This window comes from Punica granatum, chromosome 2, assembly GCF_007655135.1.
Source record: "Punica granatum isolate Tunisia-2019 chromosome 2, ASM765513v2, whole genome shotgun sequence".
In the NCBI taxonomy this organism is placed as follows: Eukaryota; Viridiplantae; Streptophyta; class Magnoliopsida; order Myrtales; family Lythraceae; genus Punica; species Punica granatum.
In genome coordinates, this window is record NC_045128.1 from 39447393 (window position 1) to 39463826 (window position 16434).

A 16434-nucleotide genomic window follows, 5' to 3' on the forward strand; every position below is an offset into this window, starting at 1 on the left:
ATTTTAGCACAATTTTTTTCCTTAACCCAATTGTGAATGGAGTTGGACTCGGGAGAGAAATTGTACGGTGAGAACAACATTATCGAAAAGGTAGTAGGACAAGCGAAATTAGAAGCAGAATATAGGGCATGAAACTGATACATGATGATGATATGCTCTTAGTTTGCTACATGGCATGGCATCGGCAGAGAACTGCAAATGTTACAACCCGCAAAAGATCCATCAATCTAGATTCATAGAGACATAAGAACCTTACTTTTCGGGTTCCCATCCTCCTAATCTCAACCCCGGGTCATAGTTTGTGAACAGACGGAACTCGTTCCCAAGCTTGCTGGTGTGCTGAGGTCGGAAAACACATGGCCACAGTCCCAATAGTTCAGCAGCCCTGTCCCTCTGCACCTCACCTACAATCGAACAGAGATTTCGTCACTGAGATAATACAATAGACAGTAGAAACGGATTAACCAAGGGAGTGAATGAATTGGAACTCTTGTAGCACCTGTGAGTAGGAGCAAGCTACAATCTTTGGGGCTCGCGAGGAGAGATATTGTCTGAGCAACCTTCTCCAAGCACTCCTTACTCTGCAAAAACATGAATTACTTGAGAGCTTGCCGCGTCGAATCGGGCTAGAGGAATGCGGTAGTTCTTAAAGACTCTGTGAACTTACAAGATAAGGAGGATCAGCAACCACGATCTCGAATGCATGCTTTAGATCTACTGGCAACTCTTCCGGTTGGTTATAATCATAAAACGTAAAGTCACTCCCATATTGACCGAATCTTTGGTCATACTCGAGAAGTTGCGCGGCGACACTGGGGTCAATTTTCTGGCAGCATACAGAAAAGAAAAATGGTATTAAAGATCAAATTTGGCAGTCCGGCATGTCAGATTAGATGATCCTCGCGGTGCCAAACATTTTAAGTTAGAAGTACCAAAATTCATCAAATTCTGTCCACGACATAGTAAATAGGCAACTAGTGGCATCAAAAGACACAGCTTGAATTTGTTTCATTATGAAAAACCAATGCAGCAATGCTCCTGTCGTAGCAGCAATCGACAGAGTAATGTACTTTCGCAATGGATGTTTCATGTACCGCAGACTGGAATCCGAAACCTATGTGAAGCATATATGATACCAAAAACTCGCTGAGCCATGTCTCAACGTAGTCATGCTCTTGCTCCTCTCTTCTTCAGATCATCAACCCATACTGCCTTGCCATGAGTTCGCTGAAACCGTAAAAGCCCGATGTGTTCCGAACTAGATTGCCGACCTTTTATATCCATCAAGAAACTACTAGGATACTTCCAATTAAAAATTAACCAAATCCATTTCGTCAATGATGAGAAATGGATGAGACAACAATATGCGATCCATTGATCAAGCATCGATTTTTCTTTGGAAAAAAATAAATTCCCTATGTTCCAAATTTCTCCTTCTGAAGCAAATAAATGCATAAGTAAACTTGCATTTGAACTTGCGTACTTTGAGATAGGCGTAGAGGGTGGGGCAAGCGATGCAAGCGACGCGGCGGGGGGAGCCAGAGGCGACGCAGAGGGACAGGACCTCATTGGCCACCGTCTCTGCGGTTTCGCGGTCGTACCAGAACTGGCTCAGCCGCCAGTCCTCCGACACGAGCGCTACATCTTCTTCAGCTTCTTCCTCGGCGGTCTGGGGAGCCGGGGACTGGTTTTGCTCACTGAGGAACTCCTGCAGAGCCGCCAGAGCGTGGGAGCTGAGCACCGGCGGGTCGTCATCTTCGTCTTCGCCATGGATGTTGACGGTGGGGGCGTGGTGATGCCGGAGCTCCTCTTCCATGCCTTCCCGCAGCCGGTGGTGCTGTGCCGGCGCCGTAAGTAACGAGTCGGGACGGGACGCTGCAGCGAGATAAAGGACTATAACTCAACGGGCCATTTGGGCCGGACCGGAGTAGTTCTGGATTAGGCCTGATGGGCTTGGTTTAGCTGGGCCTGGATCCATAGAAAACATCAGTGCTGATTTGCTATGGTATGTGGAATTTCTTGGACTCAGGTTAATGGAAAATTACTTGGTTAAGCCTGAAACTTCACTAATTAGTCATCTAACTCACGCATTGGGTGGATTTTTTTTTGACGATTTTTTTTATATTGATATTATTGTAATTACGATATCTACAATAACAAAAAATTGAAATATATACTCTCGAAAATATTTAATATATAAATATATTATGGAATTCAAAAAAAATAATTATAAAAAGTGAAAAAATTTAGGTATAATTATTTATGTATAGAGAATACGAAAGGTCGACGATAAATTTAGGTATTTATGATAGGAACTTGAATTGGCGGATCGGACGTCCGCATAGAGCGAAATGAAAAAAAAAATGGAATTAGAATTTTGTATTAGTTGTTTGAAATAAATAAAAGATGTAACTTAAAAAACTGAAAGATAAAAATACCCCTCTTATAAATATTGTGTTAGTTGTTTTTGTTGGGCCAAATTGTGTTACTTGTTTGGAATAAATAAAAGATGTAACTTAAAAAACTGAAAGACCAAAATACCCCTATTATAGATATTGAAATAATATTTAAGGTTAATGACGTAAAAAAAACTATGACCTTTGCTCGAATTTCCCATTCTATCGTAACCTTTTAAAAATAGCACAGAAATGTACGACTTTTGGCTTTCATCTCATTTCTAACATGCAATCAATTTTTCCATTAATCTTAATGGTAACGATTAATGTGGGTTTAAAAGTGCCACGTGGCATGATTGATTGGATGGATGTACCTCACAAGATTTATTTAATAAAATTCTAAAAAAAAATAAAAAGAAAGAGGAATAGAAAGGGATGGAGGCTACCAACGGTGGTGGCCACGCCACCCCCCTAATTGGGGTCGCGGTCACCTCTCTTTTGGTCGGCAATCCCAATTGGGCTGGTGGGGGTCGCAATTGTGGCCACCACTATCAAAATCGAAGGATCCCTAACTTCAAAATTTATTAGAATTATTTTTATTAAATAAATTTTGCGGGGTCCACCCGTCCAATCAAATCGCGCCATGTGGCACCGTTAAACTCACGCCACTGTTAAACCCACGTCAACTAGTACCGTTAAGATTATCGGAAAAATTGATGGCGTGATAGGAATGTGACGAAAATTAAAAGTCATGCTTTTTTGTGCTATTTTTAGATGGTCATGATAGAATTGGAAATTTGAGCAAAAGTCTTGCTTTTTTTGTTTACACAATTAGCCTTAATATTTATATCAACTTTAGGGCTCAAGTGCATTCAGAGGCTTGAGTTCAGGACCATTAGATTTTTAAGTCCTAATTCAACTTTATCCAACTCAATCCTATTATTCTCCAAATTCAACAATATATCATTATTATTTAATAATAATTTCTCATTCATACTTTTTTTTAATCATTTTTATAATCAATTTTTAATAATAAATTCTCCATAAACTTTCATGTATATATATATATATACTTATATTCTCACATATCAATGTATTTGTCAATACTTTCGATCATTACATAAAATTAAGTTGAGTTGAATTATTATCGAACTCGAAAATCAAATGCAAGCTTAGCGAGCCCTCAAGCAATACCTAATCTGACAATGCTAGATTTGGGCTCACCTAGACCGGATTGGGTTTTTGCGGGCCCGAGGATAGTTGGGAGGGTGTCGTGGTTTTCGCCTAAGGTGGAAGCTCCGCAGGTGGAAGCTCCGCGGTGGAGCGACAATAGTTACGGTAGAGAGTGGAGCATCAAAGATTATTGTCAAGCTCATCCGTAATTATGGTTATGATTATAAATGAAAAACAAACAACGTAATAAAATATGACGTAATAAATCCACCAGAACGGCCAAACATGCCAACATTTTTAAGCTTATATCGTGGCAGCGGAGGGGTTCACTTGTCCAAGGCGACAGTATGAACTAGCGTGGACTCTAGGTTCGATATCGATCACCGACAATCACGGCATCTATCAGACTTCAGCAACAGCTATTCAACTCGAGTCCAACAAAGAAGAATGGATAACTCAAAATTCCAGAGTTTGAATAGACTGAAAAGACCAAAGACTCTGGTGTCCTCCATGTCGATAGATGAAAGCATGTTAATCCATCTGATAGGACTCAGACACTACAAGAGCAATTTGTCTACCTAAAATGCAAAAAATAAAGAACTTCCACCAACAAAAATCCGGTCCTTCCACCGGATGAGGCTTGGACATCACCGCTTAACGATTTGCTTTGGCCACCCTCTCGATCTCATCCTTCTTCTTAATCGCATAGCTGGCCGGGGACGGGCAACATCACACAAGACAAGAGAAACATCAGCCACTTGGAAAAGGCACAGGGAAGCCGGAAAAAGAAAAGGAAAATAAAAAGGGAAGGTTTTGCCCCACGAATCAAGTAAGCATAAAACGTCAGTGTACCTGTTGGATGAACCCTTGGCAGCATTAATAAGCTCATCTGCAAGACATTCGGCAATAGTCTTGATGTTCCTAAAAGCAGCTTCACGAGCACCTGTAGTGAGCAGATATATCGCCTGATTCACGCGCCGCAACGGTGAAATATCCACAGCCTGCCGTCTAACAACACCAGCAGATCCAATACGAGTGGCATCTTCACGAGGTCCGCTGTGGTTTCAATATACGAGTAAGGATGAGAATGTCGGGCAAATCAGGAGAACCCCCTTGCATTAATAATTTCAAGGCCGCTAGTAAGAGATGCTTTAATCTTATATAAGCATAAGCAAAGGAACAATCCATATCCCATACCTGTTGATCACAGCGTCAACAATTATTTGGATCGGGTTCGAGTCAGTCAGCAAGTGGATGATCTCCATGGCATGTTTCACAATTCTAACAGCCATAAGCTTCTTCCCATTGTTTCTACCGTGCATCATGAGAGAGTTGGTGAGCCTCTCCACGATCGGACACTGGGCTTTCCTGAACCTCTTGACTGAGTACCTACCAGCAGTGTGGGGCACATACGTCGCATGTTTCGCAGGCTGGACCCCGATATAGTCGATCAGCGCAACATCCTTAACCTACACGAATTCGTCCACAATTACCAATGCTAGATCACTATGAGAAACTATAGGAGACCTACAGTAAATAGTTTGACCATAATTGATTTGAGATATACATATGCTAGATAACAGAGAGCATTTGTATATCATCATTCAGTAATACCACCACGAATCTGGGCCTCTAATAAGCGCAACCAAAAATGAAACTCTGGTAAATTCGTTCCCAAATCAAGGATTATTAACAAGTGACCAGATATCAAAATTTGAGGCATAGTGCTCCGAAGAGAGACTATACATCAAGCCTGCTTTTCACATAACATCACGTTAACCGACTTCACCTACACTGATCAGAGTAAACAAACCAGGAGCTCATTCATAGAATAGAGCCAAATGAGATCCTTCATTGGCAATCAGAGAGCACATGCATGATTTCACCAAAACCGCTCAGAAGCTAAGGAACATAAGAAATGCAAAACAAAATCCTAGATCATTTTCACCGTATGATCATTCGAAGAAGTTAAGGTACACAAATCAACCAAAAACCGACCAATTCCGAGAAACGCGAAACGTAGAAGAGATAATGGATCGCACATCACATAGAAGATATAGTAGCAATATCAGCATTCACCAGACAAGCGCAATAACCGTAAGCTAATAGCAAACCACAGCATATAGTGGTGGAGAGAGGGATCGACAGAAACCTCGACATCGTCGAACGACCAGCTGTTGAAGAGCTTCACGCCATCCTGAACTCCCCTCTCTTCCACCGGAGCGGTCTCCATTGCTTGAGCTGACGAACGCCGACGAGAGAGAGAAGAAGCGGCGGTGCTGTTGAACCTCACGCGGAAACCCTATCACGGGGAACCGATCCCACAGTGAATATATACAGCAGCTGCCACGGGGCCGGGCGAGCCGGGCGGGCGGGCCGCAAGTGAACCGCAAGCCACACGTGTGAACTCTCATTGGGCTCCTGATAATGGGCTGCTCGATTGGACTGGGCTTGCCACTCAAAGTGCCAATAAAGAAAATAAAATGAAATATAGGGACCTGTCTGCAAATTTGGAAGAGCTATTTAGAATTTCACATCAGCACGTTGATAGAGGCGATTCCGGGTGCTGCTTGGCTTCATCTCCGTCGTCTCCGTTCCGTCGTCTCTCTGCAACAGCCCCTTCTTCAGCTAGGAGAAGCACCAAGCTCTGGCTTGGAGGCTAATCGAGCCTCCCATGGCGGTATCGGAGGAAGAGTGCTCGGTATCGAGGTCTCGCCCATCCACATCGGCCTCGCAAAACACTCACTACCTCGCCAAGTGCGTCCTCAGGGGGAGCGCCATACTCCAGGTCGCGTATGGCCGGCTCCGCTGGCCTCACTCGCGTGACATCGTTTTCGGCAAGGTCTTATCTCGCTTCCTCTCCGTTGCACTTTTGGATGAAGTTTAATTCGGATGGTTGTTCTGCTCCCGAGCTGATTTATTGATTGGTTGAACGAGCTTTTTCCTACTTGAGTCTGTCTATTTGTAGTTTTAAATTAGGCAGTGATTCGTCAAAAATAAATTTAAGGTCTTTCCGGATGCATGAATTGATTGGTTACTCAAACTCAAAGTGAAGTGCTAATTAACACCACAAAAGGCCAGCCGACATCTGCTTTGTGAAACTACTGATTCCTGAATGTTGATTGCTTAGCCAAAAACTAACAAAGGTATAATTTTTTGATAGTATCCTCTATTACTCGAACAATTGTTCGTTCTACTAAAATTAGTTGGCATAATTGAACAAGTTTCCAACTTCCAGTGACCATCGCAAATGAGGCCAGTAGCTGAAGTTGGCATTATCCCATCTGCATTCATTATTTTTTTATGCGCAATGCACTTTGTAAACTGAAAATTCATTCTCGGATATGATCGTCAGCGTGTTTTTTTTTTTGTGTTGATTCTATCCTCAGGAGACATCCATAGAACTGGTCATCATAGGGGATGACGGGATTGTGCAATCTCTCTGTGAGCAGCCTGTATTTGGAACAATTAAGGATCTAGCCATCTTAACCTGGAATGAGAACTTTGATGCACAAAATCCGCAGGTATAAACCTACCGGTAACTTTCATTTGTCAATAAAGATATCCCTGTTCGATTTCTCGTGATATGTTTGTGATCAATATTGATAGATCTCAATCCATTAGTTTTTTCGAACAAAGCTGCTTTGCTTCAGTCCGTGCTTTGTTTAGTAACTTCAATCCGTATTCTGAATAGCTTTTCTTTATACGATCTTGTGAAGATGATAGGGAAAGATCTTCTGGTGGTGCTCTCTGATTCTGGAAAGCTCTCATTCCTCGCATTTCACAATGAAATGAACAGGTTCTCTCTTTCCTTTGTTATTTTTGGTGTGGTACCTTTTTCCTTTCCTCACCCCAACTCTTTCTATCTGACAATATTCATTCCTATAGGTTTGAATGAAATCCATTTAGTTTTATCAATGGGAGTTTTTTGTTGCTTATCATTTGTTGACATAGGTTTTTCCCTGTGACACATGTCCAACTGTCAAATCCTGGTCATTCACAGAGTCAGCTTGGAAGAATGTTAGCCATTGACTCAACGTAAGTTTCATTTTTTTAATTGCTATTTATGCATTTCTTGTAGTTTTATATTTGATTTCCATCTACATATGTTGTACTCTCAGCTTGTTGATTTGATTAGATTTTCCTGAGAACTTGTAGAATAATATATGTCATGCATTGGCAGAAGCGTTATATTTGTATCCAGTTGTGTTGCAAGAACGAGCAACTGTGTGTGCATACTAAGTGCTTAGTAGGTGCCAACTTTTAGGGTTTTAGGGTGCCTGCTGTTCTTCTAGCTAGAAGGCAACGTAGTCGTGGCAATCCATCTTTAAGATAGACAACAATAATGCTGACAATTGAATGGGTGGGGGCAATTTTTTCTGCACTGTTACATGTACTGTGCCAGCAGTTATGTTTGAAGAAGTTTTCAAAGTCTCTGAGATGAAACAATTTGTGCTTTGCTATATGAGTAAGGAAAGGGGCAGTGGTTCACGTTAAGATGCACCTGGCAGGTAGCTACTAAAAATGGAAGAAAAAACTAAACTAGAGGGCGTTCAACTGGCTGTTGTCTAGAGCTGGGGAGGCTCGGTTATCTTTGACATTTGTTTACCTAAGCTGAATAGGTTAATCACTTAGTCTTGACTTATTGTTAGGAACTGAATTGATGAAAGCTTTTTATTGACTCAAGGAAGTTCCTGGGCTATTTTTAATTGGTAAGTTGGTGGAGAGAGATGACAGTTGAGTTTAAGGCCTTTTGATGGTTGAATTTAGGACCTTTTGGGTCCTGGGCTAGTGTGAGAATGGTATTCTTTGTTGTAAGATCTTCTTTGGGTCTGGTTATTATCATTTGAGCCCCTTCTGAGGTTTGATCATCAGTGAACTCAAATAGCTCTTTGAATTTCTTATCTGTATTAAAAAACGAATATCAATTGGCTTAATTTGAAAGTGCAAAAGGCTTTGTAACCCGACATACTTATACAAGAGTAATACTGGAAGAACTTTGGTCTCATTTCATCTGCTTGTATCGGCTGAATCCTTTTCTCTTCCTTTTAGTGCATGTCAATGATTCCTCATTGTAAAGAGTTTTCCTATGAGTGATATGTCCAAGTTTTGATCTTCATTGATATGCGTTACCATGTCTTTTCTTTTGTAGTGGACACTATATTGCTGCTAGTGCATATGAAGACCGACTGGCTCTTTTTTCTGTCTCAATGTCTGCTGGCAGCAATATCATTGACCAGGTATGTACAAATTAGATCAATTTTGGTTTTTGGAATGTTTTACATTTGTTTAAGTGAATATGTTTTCAATACATGATGCTTTACCTGATGATCTGACTAATGGAATCTTTTTTTATTTCTGCAATTTCCAGAAACTATACTATCCTCCGGAAAATCAAGGGGATGCTGGTGCTGGAAGCAGCATACATAAAACCAGTATATCTGGTACTATATGGAGCATGTGCTTTATTAATTATAATCCTAGAAAAAATGGTGACCCTGCATTGGCCATTCTTTTAAATAGGTAAGAATATATCTAAGTTCATGTCTGTGGTAGACTGGGTCAGTTGTGGGAAGAATAATCCTCTAGCCATCATATTGATTTTGCTTTCTCTAGTTAACATTACCACAAACTGAGTATACCATTCTACAGGAGAAAAGCGATCCTCAATGAACTGCTGTTGCTGGGATGGGATGTTAAAGGACGCGATTTATATCTTATATCTCAGTATGTTGAAACTGGACCACTGGCACTCAGCGTTGTTGAGGTGCCCCATCTTTATGGATTCGCCCTTTTGTTCAGGGCTGGTGATGTACTCCTGATGGATCTTCGCAATTCTGAAGACCCATGTTGTGTTTACAGAACTAGCTTGAATATATTAGCCCCAGCAGTGGAGGAGCTCGATTTTATTGAAGAGCCATGCAGCGGACATGATATAATTATTGATGATGAAGGTTCATTTAATGATGCTGCCTGTGCATTATTGAAACTGAGAGATCATGATCCCATGTGTATAGATGAAGATATCACTAACGTGCAATTAAGTGCCAGATTTGCATGCTCATGGAGTTGGGAACCAGAGAATGACCGTTGTCCGAGGATGATATTCTGTCTAGATACTGGTGAATTTTTCATGATTGAAGTTTCATGGGACTATAATATAGTTGATTTATCTGAATGTCTCTATAAAGGTTTGCCAACCAAGGAACTTTTATGGTTAGAAGGAGGGTATTTGGCAGCAATTGTTGAGATGGGTGATGGCAGCATCCTGAAATTGGATAATGGAAAGCTGATCTCGGCAAGTACTATTCAGAATATTGCACCTATCTTGGACATGTCACTAGCAGATTTCCATGATGAAAAGCAGGATCAGATGTTTGTCTCTTGTGGAGTGGCTCCTGAGGGATCCTTAAGAATTATCCGGAATGGTATCAATGTGGAAAAATTGTTGAGAACTGCTCCTATTTATCAAGGGATAAGTGGTACTTGGACATTGAAAATGAAACTGGCTGATGCTTATCATTCTTTTGTCGTGCTGTCATTTGTTGAAGAGACAAGGGTACTTTCCGTTGGGGTGAGCTTTACTGACGTGACTGATTCAGTTGGTTTCGAGCCTGATGTCTGTACTTTGGCCTCTGGTCTTGTTGGTGATGGTTTGCTGATCCAGATTCACCAAAATGCAGTTAGGCTTTGTCTGCCCACTAAGACTGCCCATCCTGAAGGCATCTCTCTATCATCCCCAGTGTGCACAAGTTGGCTATCAAGAAATACAAGCATCAGCATGGGTGCCGTTGGAAAACATTTTATTGTTGTCTCAACCTCTAATCCTTGTGTTCTAATTATTCTTGGGGTCAGACTATTATCAGCGTATAATTATGAAATATTTGAACTGCAGCATTTGAGTTTGCAAAATGAAGTGTCTTGCATATCTATACCACAAAAATACTTTGAGCAGAAACAATCAGCTTCTGGCATCAATATGGATATCTGTGAAGCTGCAAACCTTCCATCAGGAGTCCACATAGAAAGTACCTTTGTCATTGGTACGCATAAGCCCTCCGTGGAAGTTCTTTCTCTTTTACCTGATCGGGGTCTTAGAGTTATTGCTTCAGGAACAATTTCGTTAACTAATACTATGGGGACTGCAATAAGCGGCTGCATCCCTCAGGATGTGAGGCTTGTACTGGTTGATCGATTGTACGTTCTCTCGGGCTTGAGGAATGGGATGCTTCTCCGTTTAGAGTGGCCGACGGCTTCGTGGATGTTATGTAGTGAACTATTTCATCCAAGATCTTCTATGAGTTCCTATGCAAAAACAGATAGGGCTACATTAGGCATGAAGCTCTCAAATTCTTCTGACCGACAGATACCCTCTCTTAATTTATCTGGGCAGATAGAGGAAAGTAGACCCACTGATCTTCAACTAATTGCCACTCGTCGAATAGGCATAACTCCTGTTTTTCTGGTTCCTTTAAGTGATGCACTGGATGCAGACATTATCGCTCTCAGTGACAGGCCCTGGTTATTGCAAACCGCAAGACATAGCCTCTCTTATACTTCTGTATCTTTCCAACCTTCAACCCATGTAACTCCTGTGTGTTCAGCTGAATGCCCTGGCGGAGTCCTATTTGTTGCAGAGAACAGTCTGCATTTGGTGAGCATTCTTTTTTATCACTATCTCACCCCTTTTCCCTCTTTGTTTTTTAGTTTGTCCAGACTACTTTGACTTTGCATTTTGCGACTTACTTAGCGTACCTTTTCTCTTTTACCGTTGTGTTGGAGTTGTGTACCAGAAATGCAATTAGCTACATGGCATGCGAATCTTTTATAGTTCCAGCACTTTCTTATTGTTTATTTGTGTTTACCTTGCTTTGACTTACAATAGCTTCTGTTTTGGGTGTTGTTTCTTGGTTTTTTCTGGCAATATGCATGTGTACTGGTCAATATTGATTTATATAACTGCTTAAGTGGAACGTTGAAGCATTAGAAATTTTGAAATATGAGTTGTGACTTGTGGTAACTTAAAGGTTCTTTTGACAGTGTAAACTGTATTATGCTGTAGGTGGAGATGGTGCACAGCAAGAGACTTAATGTCCAGAAGTTTCACATTGGAGGAACTCCTAGGAAGGTCTTATATCATTCTGAAAGCCGGCTCTTGCTGGTGTTGAGGACAGAATTGAGTAATGATTCATGCTCGTCAGATATATGTTGTGTTGACCCACACAGTGGAGCAGTACTGTCAGCTTTTAAACTTGAACCTGAGGAAATCGCCAAATCCATGGAGTTAGTGAAGGTTGGAAATGAGCATGTTGTGGTAATAGGCACCAGTCTCTCCTCCGGTCCAGCTATAATGCCCAGTGGGGAGGCTGAAAGGTACATCATATTCCCCTTATTTAGTTAACACCTAACACCTCAAACTATTTATTTGCTAGTCTCTACTGCTTTTTGCTGCAAAGATTTCACTTCTTCCAATGACCATACATTGATAGCTTATTTGTGAACCAGAACATAAATAAGCTTTGTCCTTTGCTTGTGTAAGTTCCTGGGGCCTAATCAGTATTTCTTAAACAGAGCAAAAGGCCGACTTATTGTGCTCTACCTTGAGCAAGTTCAAAGTACCGATGGTAGTTCTGTGACATTCTGTTCAAAGCCGGGCTCCTCTTCTCAACGCACTTCACCTCTTTGCGAGATTGCTGGTTATGCCACTGAGCATCTTTCAGCCAGTAGTTTCTGCAGTAGCCCTGATGATGCCAGTATTGAAGGTATCAAACTTGAAGAGAATGAAGGATGGCAGTTGCGATTGGCTTATGCGACCGAATGGGCAGGAATGGTGCTTGCCGTATGTCCTTATCTGGATCGATACTTCTTGGCATCGGCTGGCAATGCCGTAAGTTCTAATAGGATGCTTGCTTTCATGACTTGTAATGAGTATTGCTCATTTTCAATTTCTTTTCTTCTTTTTTTTCCCCCTTTTCGTATCCTCCTTTATATGACTTTGCTCCTCTTTCTTCAGTTTTATGTTTGCAGTTTCGCAAATGATAATCCCCAAAAAGTGAAGAGACATGCCGTGAGCAGGACACGGTTTATGATAACATCTTTGCGATCATATTTTACCAGGATTGCTGTTGGTGATTGCCGTGATGGTATCCTTTTCTATTCTTATCACGAGGTTTGTACCCAATTTATCTTCCTCTTCAGTTTGTTACCCGCTTAGTGTCATCCTTCCCATAACAGTCACTTCCCAAAATGAAAAAAATACTCAGGAGTGGAGGGGAAAATTGCAGAGGCCTTTACTGCTCTCCCCCTCACTGGGAGTTTGTTCCTTGTGCTGCTATCTGTGAAGAAGAATTGCAGCCTTCTTATATTGATGGCCCCCCTAATTCCCAGTTTTACCTGATCTATTATCCTTATTTACTCAATGCTAGGAAGCCCGGAAACTAGAGCAAGACTACTGTGATCCATCGCAAAGGTTAGTTGCTGATTGCACTCTTATGGATGCTGACACTGCTGTTGTTTCGGATCGGAAAGGGAGCATTGCCGTTCTGTCTTGTCCGGACCGCACAGAAGGCAAGTAATTACCGTCTTGTTAGGTCCTATTCCATGGAGATTCTGATACGCTAACAACCATCTTTTTGCCTACACTAGGAATACCAGATTTGGTTATCCTATAGTACATAAAACTTAACAATATGGAAAAAATTATTATCTGTCACATCCACATAAAAGAGCCATCTTGTTACAACTTTTGGTTATCTGCTCATGTGGTTGATATATCTTGATATGATTACTTTCAGATAATGCGAGTCCAGAAAGTAATTTAACAGTGAGCTGTGCCTATTACATGGGAGAGATTGCGATGAGCATCAGGAAGGTTCGTATTATAGTTTGACATGCACTAATCTAGGTCTTTCAATTGAAAGGGGATGCGTGATGGGCATTTCTCTCTCTCTCTTTCTTTGTTCCTTGCAATTTTGATATTTGAGGTCATGCTACTTTTTAACTGTTTCTTTTTTCTCGTGACCCTAAACATTGGCATAACTCGAATAATTTGGACAATGCATTTCTATGTAGGGCTCCTTCTCTTACAAACTTCCAGCTGAGGATGGTCTGAGGACTTCTGATGGCCCTTTAATGAACATGAGTTCGATGCAGAACATAATCATTGCAAGTACATTATTGGGAAGCATTATAATCCTTGTTCCAATATCAAGGTAATAGTAACCTACATCATATATCTACTTCTCATCTATTAGATGTTGCATTGATATAATACCCAATGGGCAACAGTAGATATACTTAACTTCTTTGGAAAGTTGATTTTCAAGCCCAAGCCAAGGACTCCCATTTCTGGATCACAAGCGTGTATTCTAATTTACTTTTTGCCAATCCTCTGCCCGTGCAGGGAAGAACACCAACTCTTACAAGCCGTGCAAGCTAAACTTGCCATTCATCCTTTGACCGCTCCTGTTCTCGGGAATGATCACAATGAGTTCCGAAGTAGTGAAAATTTGGTATGCTTATCATCCTCCTTATCCATTGTTTACTTTAAGCTCTGGTATATGTGAAGTTAAACATGTACGTATACCCTTAATGGCCATTGTAAATGCTGAACGAGGAGAGAACAGTGCTGGGGGAAAAAAAACCTCTGCCCGAAGGAAGGAAATTAAGATGAAGCGGCATTAGATAGAATCTAAAACGTGCCATGTTGATTTACTTCGGGAAAATTATACATTGGGTCCTTTAGATTTGGGTGTTTTTCTATTTTTTTTATCATTTAGATTATATACCTTTGAATACATTTCTGTTTCAGTCCTTTTCCTTTTTCTTGATTCATTTTTATCCATTACCTTCGATTACTTTTTTATTTTTGTCCTTTTATTAGATTTTTTATTAGAGAAGATTTTAACTTTGGTCCTCAACCTTTTAAAATTATTTTTTTGTCCTAATTCTTTTATTTTGTTCAATTTTTCTTAATCTTAAATGTTTTGTTTCTTATACTTCTACCCCTTGGATTATCATAAAATACCCACATGGCATTTTTAAATTTAAAATATTAATTAATTTCAAAAATAAAACAAAATATATCTAAATAATAAAAGAAAAATCGTGAACCTACTTGAGAGAATGAGCATGGGTGAGCATTTAGGTCGCAAGCAATCTTGGCAGGGGCCATGGTGGTTTGCAAGAATCGATACTCAGATTTGCAAGTGAAGTAATGAAAAAGTACAAAAAATAAAGACATTATGGTTCGATAGACACAAATCACACCTATGAGGTTGGTAGTGACACATTAAGCAAGGACATGGTAAATCTTGATGCAAGGAATGATGTTGCAAAGTGTAATTGTGGATGGAGGTATAGTTAAGGTGACCTCCCCTAGGGTGGTAATGCTCGACTTCTTCCTGTACAGGCTACAACCTCCTTTCTCCATCTCAATTTCCGATCCTCTCCCTCAAAATATATTTTGATAAATTTTGTTTTATTTTTTAAATTAATAAAAAATATTTTATAAATTTCAAAAATGTCGCGTGGGCATTTTTAGGGAAATTTGAGGGGTAGAAGTATAAGAAACAAAACATTTTAAGAAAAATTGAATAAAAAGAGAATTAGGATATATATTAACTTTACAAGGTTAATGATTAAAGTTAAAACCTTTTCTAATAAAAACTATGATGAAAGGACGAATATATAAAAGTAATCAAAGGTATATGATGAAAACGAATCAAAAAAAGGAAAAGAACTGAAACATAAAAGTATTCTAAGGTATAGGATCTAAACGACAAAAAAATAGAAAATGGACAAAAATAGGAAATCGCCCAAATCTAAAGAACCAAATGCATAGTTTTTCCATTTACTTCTTTTCCGCTCTGTTTTTGCTCTGTAGTATTAATTTTCAATCTTTTAATTGAAGGTGGCAACACCCAAAATACTTGATGGCGACATGCTCAGTCAGTTCTTGGAACTCACAAGCATGCAACAAGAGGCCGTACTCTCACTGCCCCTCTCCTCTCCAGATACGGTGAAATTGAATTCACAGCCTTACTCTCCTATTTCAGTCAACCAAGTCGTGCAAATGCTTGAGCAAGTTCACTATGCTCTTAACTAGGAGTGTATTGAATGGGCAAACATAAAATGGTATTGTAATCTAAGCTGATGTTCTTAACACGGGCGACGAGTGAGATGCCGATAATGGTATAAATGAGTAATGTGAGATATGCAAAGGTTCAGGTTTGGCATTCTGTCTACTTACGCTGCTGTATCACTGTGTATCTTCAATGTATATAGTGGACAAACTTTGGATGGAATTTCAGTAAAGATTCCAACTTTCTTTCAAGGCCCTTGTTGGTAAAAGGGCATGAAAGTCCCACCGATAATCGAATTCAAAACTTTCTAGTTGCAAAGCGAGTGTGAGCGCTAAATTGCCCGTTCTCTACTTTGTGGCAGCAGATTTGTTGCGCTGAACTTATTGTAGTGTCATCTTGTTGAATCTATGGAAATTTCTCGATGCATTGAATCGAAGTCCAATATCTCTTTCGGGGCCAACCAAAAAGGGAATTGACACAAAATATAGCTCAAAATTACAATTTGAAATGGACTTCTCGTTGCAAGCTGACCAAATGTTAGTGGGCTCATGTTGGTCTTTCTTTCTTAGTGAAGTTACGGATATCTTCAGCCTATCGGAGATTTGAATCTTCGCTTATATAGCTTTGCTGTTCCTTTTTGCTATTGTAGTTTGTTTTTTCATCTTGCTAGGCTTCAATCGGAACCTTTTGCAGTGCGGTTTGGAAGTTAACATTATTTGATCGATTTTTCAAACCGTATCTTCTCTAAATATATGGCTTCTTCTGCCTGGATGGCGACTTCT

At 40.2% G+C, this 16434-nt stretch overlaps 3 protein-coding genes across 4 annotated transcripts; 1 reads left to right on the plus strand and 2 right to left on the minus strand.

Annotated features, from left to right (window-relative positions):
- Positions 1-79: 79 nt before the first annotated feature.
- Positions 80-1873, minus strand: LOC116196250 (EEF1A lysine methyltransferase 1). Its single transcript, XM_031525886.1, has 4 exons — positions 1484-1873; positions 668-826; positions 500-581; positions 80-404 (listed from the first exon to the last, which is right to left on the minus strand). Exons 1-4 carry the CDS (start codon positions 1814-1816, stop codon positions 253-255), a joined length of 726 nt encoding a protein of 241 aa, XP_031381746.1. The 5' UTR covers positions 1817-1873; the 3' UTR covers positions 80-252.
- A 2124-nt stretch (positions 1874-3997) lies between these two features.
- On the minus strand, positions 3998-5884 carry LOC116198129 (40S ribosomal protein S5-like). Its single transcript, XM_031528477.1, has 4 exons — positions 5722-5884; positions 4767-5038; positions 4422-4625; positions 3998-4278 (listed from the first exon to the last, which is right to left on the minus strand). Exons 1-4 carry the CDS (start codon positions 5800-5802, stop codon positions 4224-4226), a joined length of 612 nt encoding a protein of 203 aa, XP_031384337.1. The 5' UTR covers positions 5803-5884; the 3' UTR covers positions 3998-4223.
- A 230-nt stretch (positions 5885-6114) lies between these two features.
- LOC116195394 (splicing factor 3B subunit 3) lies at positions 6115-15969 on the plus strand. Of its 2 annotated transcripts, XM_031524557.1 has the most exons (15): positions 6115-6411; positions 6959-7093; positions 7289-7368; positions 7524-7607; positions 8722-8809; positions 8941-9092; positions 9222-11223; positions 11632-11942; positions 12141-12456; positions 12583-12738; positions 12995-13136; positions 13364-13440; positions 13641-13780; positions 13972-14080; positions 15481-15969. In XM_031524557.1, exons 1-15 carry the CDS (start codon positions 6244-6246, stop codon positions 15673-15675), a joined length of 4155 nt encoding a protein of 1384 aa, XP_031380417.1. In that variant the 5' UTR covers positions 6115-6243; the 3' UTR covers positions 15676-15969. The 2 variants fall into 2 exon arrangements, with proteins under 2 accessions (XP_031380417.1, XP_031380418.1); XM_031524558.1 differs by lacking the exons at positions 6115-6411; positions 6959-7093 and having other exon boundaries at positions 7573-7607.
- The last annotated feature ends 465 nt before the right edge of the window (positions 15970-16434 follow it).